Below are 13,219 nucleotides of genomic sequence, written 5' to 3'. Positions count from 1 at the left end.
CAAGATGCCAACATAACTTCATTTTAAAGCAATCAATCATCGTTTAGTTTTAATTATTTACTTATGTATTTATTTTAGTACACAAAAACAGCAAGAAATCTTTTTAGAATGATACAGTAATATTAGAATGATACAGTAATATTTGAAGACACTTTTTGCATACAATGAATACATACATAAATGCTGTATATAAACAAGTCTTGTGTAAAGTAGCAATCACAATACTGAAGAGGAAATCAACTGGTAATAATTAGTTGAATCAGCTTACTGCTATCCATTTTTTAACAAACCATTTATTTTTGTCTTCACCACAAATAAACTCTAGTAAAAACAATGCCACACGTATTAGCTTTAGTGCAATTATGCAAACTTTGTCAGTTGTTAATAATAATAATAATAATAATGCAATATTAGAGGTTCCATCTCGTAGAAATTGATGCTGATGATGAGATAAAATTTACACTAGTAATACTAGCCACTGAGGTGGGTTGGCACCCTGCCCGGGATTGGTTCCCTGCCTTGTGCCCTGTGTTGGCTGGGATTGGCTCCGGCAGACCCCCGTGACCCTGTGTTCGGATTCATTTCCAACCCGCTGAATCCGAACACAGGGTCACGGGGGTCTGCCGGAGCCAATCCCAGCCAACACAGGGCACAAGGCAGGAACCAATCCCGGGCAGGGTGCCAGCCCACCGCAGGACACACACAAACTAGGGCCAATTTAGAATCGCCAATCCACCTAACCTGCATGTCTTTGGACTGTGGGAGGAAACCCACGCAGACACAGGGAGAACATGCAAACTCCACGCTGGGAGGACCTGGGAAGCGAACCCGGGTCTCCTAACTGCGAGGCAGCAGCACTACCACTGCGCCACCATGCCGCCCATGGATATTAGCCATTTAGTTTTGTGCAAACTGTGTAGGGAATAATAATAATAATAAAATCTTTGCTATTTTGTTTAATGCAGAATGTTTAGGGTGATGTTGTTAATGATAATGCAGCTGTCTTCTTTTCTACGCATTAATAAAGAAGTAGTATTTAATAGCTTTTTTATGTTGTGCAAATTGTTTATAGTGGATGATACTACTAATACTACTACTAATACTGCTAATTAATAACAATGTAATATTACCTGTCTTCTTTTGTGCACATTGATGATAGTAAAAAAAAGAATATTTATTGCCTTTTTTATTTTATTCAAATTGTTTAGTGTGATAATGATAATAACAGTAATGCTATATTAGTTGACTTATTTTGTGGAAAATGAAGATGATGATGACAACAAAAGAATTGCAATTCTTATTTTACTATCACAAGTTATTGTAAAAGCACTAATTGATGATAATAGCCTAAAACAAACATAATAGCTTTTAATCTCGGCTCAATAATACTAATGCTATAACAACATCTATGTCCAGACTACTAAAATGCATATGTTAATAAGTGCAAAAGATAATATGCAATAGTATCAGTGGTAGTAACAAGTTAATTTCAATAACAGTAATGGTAATGAATACTGATATGTGTTCTTTTTTGTGAACTGTCCTATTTTTTAGCCTTTCTTCAATCTGCAGATGGAATATACTTAAAACATTTAGAATAGTACTTTGTATTTTTGAAGAGATACTACTTTTGTGAAAGATTTTTAAGTTGACTAGGACATATAATGCTTAGAATGATGCACCCTTTTTGAAGTTATCTTGTTCATTCATTTTTTTTTTTTTTTTGCAGATACTGTAGGTCTCTTCTTTATTTTTAAAGGATTTCTGCAACCTGAGCAGGTCCCTGTCTTTTCTTTGTTTTTTTTTTTCATAAACTGAATTTCCCCTTGGGATTAATACAATTTATCTAATCAATAATATGCAAGTGACTGGCACCTTGATTTTGGCAGGCAGGCGACCCCCAGTTGTTGTTGTGTATTTTATGCACACAGTTGGCACCTCTTTTTTTAAGGCATTCTTTAACCTGTATATATGTAGAGAGGACTGGCATCTTGTATGTTTGCACAGACGTACTCTTATTTATTTTACCTTTTTACTTGATCTACAAAATCGTGTGTGATTTCAATATTCCTGTCACTTTTATGATATTGTTAACATAAACAATATCGGAGATTCAGTCGGCTTCTTACTTCCAAGAAGTTTAGTTTTCGCGCAGGCCCCACTTATCCTTTTTCGGTTGTAGACCCCGCCCACCTTCCTCCGTCTTCCCGAAGGTTCTCCGAAAAGCACTCGCCTCGCCTGTCTGTTTTTCCTCTGTCAAATTGACAGTGTCAATCCAATCTCAAACCCCAGTCGCTCTTCTCCGCATTTTATCCACCGTTACAAGATTTTGTTTATGTGATCATTAAGAAGGTTCTTTCAAAAGTAACTGTAACTTCCTCGTATCATTATGTAATCCCGCAAAACTAATGGGTATTTTGCCTGGCACATTAGATAGATAGATAGATAGATAGATAGATAGATAGATAGATAGATAGATACTTTATTAATCCCCAAGGGGAAATTCACAAATTCATTATGCACTTTAAGTGAGACATTTTGCAAGCACTGGGCAGAGGTTGAAATTAAAACCCAAAACGAGCTGCTTATGTTATTTTCACGAATTTAGGTGTATTTATTGTCGGATGGATTATAAAAAGCGCGTCATTTAAAGAAAGCATGTACCAGGGAGAAGTGAATATTTTTGTATGTACAGTATGTCAGTGGAGGCACTTCTTCGGCAACTTTATGTTCAGTTACGTTTAACAAAAATAGGTTTGACAGAATAAGTGAAATCATACATGCTTCGATGCAAACTACGAAATAAAAAATAGTATTGCTTTGTTTGATATAATTGAAAGATAGCTAAATGGTTACATTGAAAATGACTCTTACTTCATCAAAGTGTTTTCCAAAATAAGGAACCAGCTTCGTAAAGCTCTCGCAATGAGTAATCCTATTACAAAAATGCTGTATAAATTATGGTGCCGCAGTTCAGTAAATAAAATGTAATAATAATAATGACGATTAAAACGATCAGTCTTTGTTATTTGAACGACAAAAATACTGTATATATTATGGTGGCGCAGTTCAGTAAATAAAATGTAATAATAATAATGACGATTAAAACGATCAGTCTGTGTTATCTGAATGCGTCACATCCGGTTACAGTCTATAACCGGTGACAGCACTTCCGTTTGAGATACAGTTTACTGTTTTAAATATGTTTTAGGTGCTGGTGCTGCCTTACTTACCGTTGTTGTCGCCCCCCTCTTCTCCGCACGAGCACGCCTCAATAGTCAAGCACACACGTGCATGCGCACAGTTTACGACGCGTTCCAACTCCTGCCAGCTGACCGTGCGAACAGAGTCGATTTCGGAGAGTTAGGGGTTGTGGGGTCGCAGTCGGGCTGAGCGGACAGGGCGTGCTCAGGAATGGGGATGTGTTTACCGTGTCTGAATGGAGCGCATGAAGATGTGGTTGAAACGCCTGACCCGGTGAGCCAACAATTTGTTTGGTGTCCGCTCGGTGGGCGAGGCACTGGTCAAAGTGCTGCTTTTATGGCGTCCATGTTAAGTTGCAAACCGACGTTTTTGCAATAAGCATCTTTGATGAATATTGTCTGCATCGTCGTTGTTAACTACTGTTGCGTTTATAGTTCTGCGAGGTCCACCACTTGGGAGTTTTTTACGTTTTGTTTTGATTGCTGTCATACAGCATTAGCGCTGTAGCTCCTGTTGATTGCCTCCGAATGGTTGCAGAAATCATGTGTACAATACTGTAGTGCAGCTGTCATCCAGCTAACATGCGGCGAATAGATTTAGATCGGTAATTTTAAACCCGAGTGGTACTTTAAATATTCAAAGCTGCTGTTGATATCTTGTCATTGTGACAAAGAAAGGTTGTTATCCTATTGAAAACGTTTTCATCTTGTTAGGAGCAATAAAGTTTTGAATTTGGAGGGAGCATTTTAACTAGTCTGAATTAGATATCAGAGACTACTGCTCTTGAAAAAGTAATATTAATTAAAAATTAATTCAATAATATATAATTCTCATTAGCATTATTAGAATAGATCCCACTTTGCAGTTGCTTCAAGATAAAAATCAATATAGTAAACCACACAACACATACTGTATTTGTTTTCTGCACAACAGTCATTTAAAATTGCCCCAGTTTTAATGTATAAACGGAAGTAAGATGTAATTTAAGAGCATTGAAGCTAGTAAACCTCAGTGCATGCCCTTCTGCTAACTGTGTGATATCGAAAGACACTTAACCCGCCAAAGCTTATGTTTAAAAAAAAGACAAAACTTTAAATTTGTGTACACTATAGAAAGGTACTATATCAAATATGTTTTATGCATAAATACATGTATGATTTTATTTGAAATTTATATTTTATGTATCAGGAAACAAGAAGAAAGCAACTTGCTGAAGCTGCGGAAAAGAGACAGAAAGAGGTTTGGGACACTTTTAGTATTATTGCACTTTCCTTTCAGTGGGTCATATGTTTCTTTGGACTTTTATCCATTGGTACAGTGAAGCATATTAAATATTCTTATGGATCATTGCATCAGTTTTAAGATTAATACAGTGAGTAATCCCATTGCATCCCATCTTCCACCATAAACTGCCTACTTTTCATTTCCTGTTTCAAAACCCAAGGATGACTGTCTGTTATGGTGACAAGAGGTACCCTCTTGTCTTTAATATCTGAGAATTTTTCGCATGCACAATAATAATTACAAGGTAAAATGTGCATTTATTGGCACTGAAATGAAAAGTAAGCGGTCATCATATAGTTGGCACCCTTTTTCATTCATTTTCTAGTAAATGTATTCCTCGTTAGTTTTTAAACAGATAATATATTGAGAACAGCTTGAGAATGTTACAGTTGCTTTACTGTTGATTTTTTTGTTGAAGTTTGCTATTGGTATACTATTTGCTAAATATTATTGTGGGATGTAAACTTAATTGTAAATGTATAATAACAGAATTGTGATTTCAACATTGTAAATATCTTTTCAGGTTTTATTAAAACCTCAGAAGCACTTCCAAAACACTTTCAAAAAGTGGGTTTATTATATACAGGGTGAGTCAAAATTATGTTAACATTTGAATGGTGGAAACAATTTATTCACAAAACATACTTCATATGTGCAAGATGATTTACAGGAATGTCTCAACCTGTTCGCCATCATGTTCAACACATGTACCATGTGTGGCACATAAATTGTCCAAAAAATTGTGTGTAAGTATATACATAGCAGTACCATTAGTGTTAACATAATTTTGACTCACCCTGTATTATCCATTGTTTTGCCATATACTGTATGTTTGTGAAATGTTAGTTATGCATTTGAGTGTGTCTACGATGTGCTATTGTGGCACACAATGAGAGGAATAAAATGTTAAGCTAAAAAAACATAAATGGTCTGTTTGTGATAATGAACCATTAAAAATGATTGTTTAGGTCTCACACTGTTTATGTCTATTTTGACAATTTTGTAAACATATGCAGTGTTCCCTTTTTCTCAATCAATGAGTAAAAAGGAACTGTCCAAATAGTTACTGTATAAAGATGCTGAAGTTTTAACTTGTCAAATGTAAATTGTTTGCTTTTTATAAATATGTAATATGTATTAGGGCTGCCACAATTAATCAGTGAAATTGACAAATCAATGGAAAAAAATAATTGTATTTTTTTAACTGACTAGTTGAAACTGAAACTGAACACAGGCAGAACACTGCGTTGATCACCCAGAGCTATGAGGCAGCAGCACTTAATATTGTGCCACCCTATACTAACATCTGTTACTGTGGTTTCTAAAATGTGATCATCTAGACTCAACTCTGAAAACTACAGTATCATCTCATTAATCACTTGTAACTGAGCAATTGGAAAAAATGCAGTATTTAATGTGCTGCGGTGCCACTACACCAAACACAGATGAATGCCTACCTATGAACAAGGAGTACAACTACATGAAGTTTATTATTAGTACTATTATTACCTATTATTAGGGTGACGCTCTTATTCAAGGTGACTCGCAACATTTGAGATACAATTGGTTACATTCCTTTTAGCTGCAAGTTTGAATTGATGGGAATGATGTTTCGAGAGGCAGTGACATGCATAGATCTTGTGGTAGGCAGTGACTCACAAAGGCGTGAAGAGACACATTACACTACAGGATTTGTTACATTTTAATATCCGGACACAAATTAGTGCTTACTTTTATTTCTGTGTTTTTGATTTTACTGTGGGGGTATAATAATGTTCCAAACCTTGGCAAAAATACTTGTCCCTAATGGCTAATTATATCACGTTATCTTGTATATTATTATATGAGAAAAAAAAAACACAAATAAAGGGATTCCCATTTAATTAAATGAAATATCAAATGGAGTTTAACAGCAAGAGTTCATATGATAGCGCACTTTGTCTTATGCTGCATGATTTTTAATTTAAAGGCAGCATGAACACAATGTAATGGATCACTATCATTGTATAACTCTACAGAATGAACACTATTTTCAGTTGCCACAGTGGTCTTGTACTTCACAGAATTTTAGAAATACATTATTTCAGAACATTGTACAATTGTTCCACTATTTTACTATGTAAACATTAGCAAATATGTCTTACTGCTTTGTGTGTGGCTATCAATAATAGAAAGAGGAAACATAATTTATCTTGTCATAACCAGTAACACCAACCCTCATCTATATCTATGTTTACTGCTTAATCTGAACTACTTTTATTATCTTGTCAGTTTCTCAGAGTTTTTCGTCAGTTTTTTTATCTAATGATTCAAGAAAGCCAATAAAACACTCCTGAATTAAGCTGTCAATATCCATATACAGTAACTCATTATAATGGATAGCTATACACAGTATGAAGTACCTGCTATCTACATGCAAAAAAGATGTTATGTCCTCATCCTTGATTTCCTAAAGAAGTAGCAATAAAATAATTTTGTGTAGACTGTGACATGCCAGAATTCCTGAAAACAGTGACAAAGTGACCAGTCAAGATATGAGCATAGTTTGCAAACAGTTCTATATATTTTCTAAAATCGACTGTTTCATACAACAACTTAGCTGTGAGATTCTCTTGACACCAGCCTTTCACCCCCTAAAACACAACTATTATACGACTTCCAAGTTAAGAACCCCTGACTGAAATGCTCCATTGAGTTTTGTTGTTTCTTGCATACCCTATCAAACTTCACAAGGGTACAAAACCAGCCATTGTCTGCATGATGCGGGGAATCACATACCAGCTTCAACAGCAAACATGTTAGTCGCAGGTTGTCACAGTGAAGGACATGTTATTGTTATTCAATTTCTTGACCACAGTTTTGGTATTAGTTGACTTTCCTTTTTCATTTTCTGCCCCTCTCTATTTAAAACTGAAAGAAAGGATTTGTGTTTGTGGTTCCTGCCTGGCCATAGCCTACCAAGTACCACTCCGATGTTCCAAGTTAAACCTCTGTGTAACACAAAATTAGATTATTTCCAAATTTTAAAATCTGTAGTTTTATAAATTACAAACAGCAGCAATACATGATCAATTTCAACAGCTGTCTTCCTTACACAATGCAAATCTGCTGGTTTCTAGGGGTTCAAACAGCAAAAGCGCTTTGAGTACTGAGAAAGGCGCTATATAATTGTAATGAATTATTATTTTATTATTAAAAGGAAAGCGGAACCACAAGTAACTTAGGGTAATGGCCAGTCAGGTAACTATGGGTAGTTTCCTTCAGGAAGTAATTAAAAGTTACATGTATGAAGCCTTCTTGACCAATGAACGTTCACAATTTTGTTGTATTATTTACAGTGTCGACGATTTCTTCCTTAGTAATCCATTAAAGCTAGGGGTGTCCACGCTTCAATGGGCGTGTTTATCCACAACTCATAAGCAAGCTGCAGCTTCACTTCTTTCACTGTGGTGCACTTTAAAAAAAAAAAAAAAAAGGAACAAAAAAAAAAAAAAACACATGCTCCAGTTTAGTGATACCCGTGTTAAAGGCCACACTTTGTTTTGATGGATAGTAAAGAGTAGCCAACTTCGTTTTAACAAGGACCATTACTTATTGTTGCTTTTTCTGTACTTCTTACAATGAAGACTTGAGGCACATTCCTAATGGAAGAAAAAGGCTCTTGGGCTAATATGTGGGGAGTGGGTAGGGGCAGGTGCTCGAGCCACTGCAGCCACCATTTTGTGCACATCTCTTTTTAAAGGACTACTTAAGTTCAAAGAAATGTTGTCTTATGATTTTCTTGCTTATTGTTGCAGATCTCTACTGTTTTCCCTTTATTTTCTAATGGCAGTATCTTAATTTTTGATTTTTATTTTGTGTGCATTTTTGTCTTTTTGTTTGCAAATCCGTTTTTGTTTGGGCTAACTTATTTTGGCTTTTTGTGTATATTTTGCCCTTCAGGCTACCATAGAAGGTGGCTTAATTAGAGAATAATATGAACAATGTAGGCAAATTCACAGCCAGAAGTTTCATTGATACTACTGTAATATTCTTACATTTCCATAATGTTTAATTGTGAAGCCCAAACCCATAGCTGGATACTATATGGCAACAGTAAATTATACTCCTTGGTCATAACTGCTTGATTTTAAGTTTAAGACACTCATTTATATAAGAGTAAATGCTTTTAGTGCTGTTTGGAGAACCAGTTACTAATCATTACATACTCAGTTTTGAACCTTCAGAGATTTTAAATTGCATTTTTATGTGAAGCATTGTATTCTCTTCTAACAGGCAACAAACAGAGGCATTAAGAATCCAGAGGCCCTAGAACGAAAAAAGAAAAAACTAGAAGAGATGGAGAAGCAGGCCAAGGTATCTGAGGTCTCAGGACAAGGTGGTGGACTTAAGGTAAAATATCATCAAACTTCAGTTTGACTGGTAAAAATCCTTTTGTTATTGCCAAAAAAAATCATTGATGTATATTTTAGACACTGTCCATTAATTTCAAAAATATTTTTGAACTTCTTAGATTGGTAGCATGGTTATTTAGTACTCTGGTATTAGATGTTTTTTTAAGAGTATAAAGGTGCATGTTGAATTCATTTTTCCTGTTAGGGTAACAAAAATAATGTTCTGTTAGAAATATAAGTGACGTGTTTTTGATTGTCATCTAGAAGATTACAGTATTGACCAATAGATGTATTTTTTAAATAAACTATGTTATTACAGCTGAATTAGTGAGTGAGATGGATAGGATTGTAATAAAAAAAAGTTCAAATAGGGAATGTAATAATAGGAAGATGTGTATAACTAATTAAATATGTTAATGTCTGACATTTGGTTATTTTTTGTTCACACTAGGTTTGGAGAAAAGTATAGATGAGTTTAGAAATAGTATAGAAACAGATATGCAGGAGCTGGGGGGAATGAAGCAACTGTGAGCCTGGGGTGCTAGGTTTGTTTCGTTTTGAAACTGGTACTGAAAGCTGGTATACGGTGTGAAAGCTGGTATTGGTAGAGAATTCAAAATTTTATTACAAATCCAAAACTAGTAGATGTAAAGCAATAGACACAATTGACCATTAAAGCAAAAACAGACATGAGACGGGAAGAAAGGCACAATACCCTCATCTTCTCTGACATCTTCTCTCAAAGTAATATCTTGGTGGGATTTTGAGAAGAGGTGTACCACTGATACCAGGTGCACTGGCTTTAAGAAACTTGTGTATAAATGTCAAATTACGGGACGTTTTAATCGATTTTCAGTTGTAGACTTCATTTACATAATTTTAGCATGTTGGGTGCAGTTGCACTATGCTCTCCAGACCAACAGCAGTCATGTAATATGACATAGCCTGTGACTCGCCCCAACAAAATATTAGATTTTGTCTGAAGTTTTAGGGAAGTACTGTTTGTGCATAAGAGCTAATAACCAATGAGGACTCACCTGGGAGTACAATGCATATAGTGCAGTGATGAGGAATAAGTTCAGACTTCACAAACAGAAGAGAGGCTCATCTGACTGATCTCTCATGTTTCAAGCAGCACGATGGAATGGAAAAAACAAAAAATGTTTCAGAATTTGCAGCTGAACCTATTTTACCTGTAAACCCTTCACACTGGAATCAGTCCAGTCAGTTGATTGCTTGTCAGAAAACAGGGCAAGTGCACTATGCTTTGGAAATTTGAGGCTTTGTGAGACAGTCATCACATAGTCAATAATTTTATGTGCCCAGCAAAATCTAGCCATGTAACTTTATGTACTCAGCATGTCTAGGTTGGCACCTCTTCCGACAAAGAGTCTTGTAATATGACATCAGCTTAGGCAACACATTTTTTTGTTGTAACTAAACGTCTTAACTTATTACTGTTTCAAATGCAATTTCGTTAAAGACAAGTGTTTTTTTTTGTTTGTTTTTTTTGCAGTGGCAAGTTGGATAGTTTACATTATTGACCAAAAGATGAAGGACAATTCATATGGGTTTTGCCAGCTTGGGCATCTGTCCTGTTGAGGAATTGATCCTACCATTGCTGTGCAGCTTACTGGTTTTGTGTGCATAGGATGACCCAGTCTAGTGCCATTCTTAGTGCTGCCAAGATACATGTGTGAAGAATGCCGGCCAACATACAAGTCCTGAGGGGATATCATCGTGCATCTCCAGGTTTTCCTTGATGAGCTCGACTTTTGACACTTATCAAGCTATTTGATCACGTGTTGTTCTGCATATCCAGCCACCAAAGAACCACATGTAAACTCTTTTAAAATATTTTGACTCAAAAACTTTTCATAGTTTATTTTCAGTTTCAGTTTACCAGCACAATTTGTATTTAATGGTATAAAACTAATTATTTTGTTTTTTATTTTGATTTTGGTCCACTACTTAATTTCATTCTACAGCTCATTCTAATCCACAAAAATTGCTTATTTATACTGGCTTATATACTGGTGCAGATGTATCTCTGGAACCACACTGTGCTGCTGGCATTCACTTCTTTATAGCATTTACCAGTATGCAAGTCAGGTGACACAGTCTTACTATTTGGTGAAGGATTTTTTTGTGACTACTATAATGCAAAGGTTAATTTAATCTGCCTTTACTGTGTGGCCATTATTATTTTTAACTTATGTGATCTTTTTCTTTATTTATAAATGGTTTTATTTAATTTCATATTAGGAGGCTATTAGCATGCTTTTCTAAGAGATATAGTGTCCAGTGCATTAATTTATTTTATGACTAGTTATTGCTAAATGGTTTGATTATTCTATAAAGACTGAAATAAAATAACTATTGAAGATAATGCTATTTTATTTTCAGGTATTATTTATGTGCCAAGATTCTTCAGCACCATATATGATTTAGTCCATTTAATTGTGAAATTCTACAGACAAATCCATTGCTGTATTGCTTACGGTTTCTTCCTTATATTTCCCAAATTCTTGCCAGTAATAGTATTTGTGTAATGAGAATGGTGTTGTAAGTGTTCAGGATTTGTAATCAGGTGTCCTGTCTTTTTTTTTTTTTTTTTTTTTTTTTTTTGAGGGGTACTTGGTACACTGTATTAATCCCCAAGGAGAAACTGACTTTTTGCATGACCTTTGGGGTTGGTTCCTGCCTTGTACCCAGACTCTTGCTCCCCACAAACCTGACTCATTTCAAAATGTATGTACAGATTGAAGTTTAAGATTTTTCATAATACTGAATTTTTTGTCTTGCTGTCCAAGTATTTGGACAATTGTATAATCACATTTCATAATTTCAATGAGGTGATATTCTAATTCACCTGAGACATTGCTGGTGGTGTCTTCTATGATTTAGTTAAATTTAATAATAAGCCGACTTCACATGTTCATCATATTTTGAAGTAGGTCTGCACCTACAGTTATGTAAATGTCAGGCACGTTCCCGAGCTTGAAAACTTTGTTAGGGCCTCTTTTTTCCTTGTGCTTCATGCTTCATTTCTGATCCCTGCAAATCTTCCTGAGACAGTGACACACAACCTGAATGCTATTTTCTTTCTACCGCAAAGTTGAGGAATGTGGAGTTGAGGAATTTTATTTATATAGCACCTTTTCTATGCTCAACGCGCTTCAGAGTCTCAGAAAGAATAGCGGGATATATGTAACATTGGATACAAATATTTTCTGTATAGAACACTAAAACATAAATGCAGGATTTACTAAGAATTAAACAGAATAAAAGACAAAAAACAAGAGTAAAAGTAACAATTTGTGATACAACACACACACAAATCCTGATCATCTGAACGGAGAGGTAAACTGAAAGAAGCAGCAGAATGTTAGGTTAAGTTAAAAGACTTTTCCTGAACAGATGAGTTTTAAGTTGATTTTAAAAGAATGAATGGAGTCAGCTGATCTCATTAATTTAGTGAGGTCATTCCAGAATCTGGGTACTATGCAGCTGATGGCCCTGTTACCCACAGAGTGCAGGTTAGTGTGGGCACAACAAGATTGCCAGAATCAGAGGACCTTAGTGGACAAACGAGAGCATAGCGAAGGAGAAGGTCACTGATGTCATCTGGTGTAAGGCTATGTAAAGCGGTGTCAGTTTTTAATGTAATTTTATATTCAATCCTGTAAGACACAGGGAGCCAATGAAGGTGAAGCAGGATGGGGTGTTATGTGCTCGCTGTTGCTGGGTCATGTAAAGACTCTTTGAATCAACTGGAATTGTGATAGAATATTAGAAGGGACACCTGCTAGTATGTAGTTACATTAATTGATGCGGGATGTGATAAAAGCATGGACAGGTTTCTCAGCATCAGGAAAGGAGAGGAATGAGTGAACACGGGATATGTTTCAGAGGTGGAAGTAAAAGTTTCGCAATGTGGTTTATGTGGGTAGAACAACAAAAAAGCAAGAATTAAAAATGACACCAAGATTCCTTGCATTAGAAGAAGGTCTGATGAGATCACCGTCAACAGTGATTGAAAAGGAGCCACTTTTCTTAAGTTATGCTTTAGTGCCAATTTGCAGGATTTCAGTTTTGTTGCAATTTAATGTTAATGAGTTTTGCTCCATCCAGGTTTTAATTTCACTGAGAAAGCGCTGAAGTTTCATTTTTAACATTGAAATAAAGTTGTGTCATCAGCATAAAAATTATAACCCAGTCCAAATCTATGAATAACATGGCCAAGGGGAAGTATATAGGTACAGAAGAGCAGAGGGCTGAAGACAGAGCCCTGAGGAACTCCTTGCGTGACTGGCGCTGAGCTGGATCTGCTTTTG

The 13,219-nt window shown here is 35.6% G+C and overlaps 1 protein-coding gene across 1 annotated transcript; it reads left to right on the top strand.

Moving 5' to 3' along the window:
- Positions 1–3,148: 3,148 nt before the first annotated feature.
- svip (small VCP interacting protein) lies at positions 3,149–11,271 on the top strand. Its single transcript, XM_028794213.2, has 4 exons — positions 3,149–3,477; positions 4,393–4,443; positions 8,764–8,880; positions 10,399–11,271. The coding sequence occupies exons 1-4, from the start codon at positions 3,415–3,417 to the stop codon at positions 10,411–10,413; spliced, it is 246 nt and encodes an 81-aa protein (XP_028650046.1). The 5' UTR covers positions 3,149–3,414; the 3' UTR covers positions 10,414–11,271.
- Positions 11,272–13,219: the final 1,948 nt, after the last annotated feature.

This window comes from Erpetoichthys calabaricus, chromosome 2 (genome assembly GCF_900747795.2).
Source record: "Erpetoichthys calabaricus chromosome 2, fErpCal1.3, whole genome shotgun sequence".
Lineage (NCBI taxonomy): Eukaryota > Metazoa > Chordata > Cladistia > Polypteriformes > Polypteridae > Erpetoichthys > Erpetoichthys calabaricus.
The sequence above is the reverse complement of the archived record's forward strand: the minus strand, read 5'-3'. Positions and strand labels throughout refer to the sequence as shown.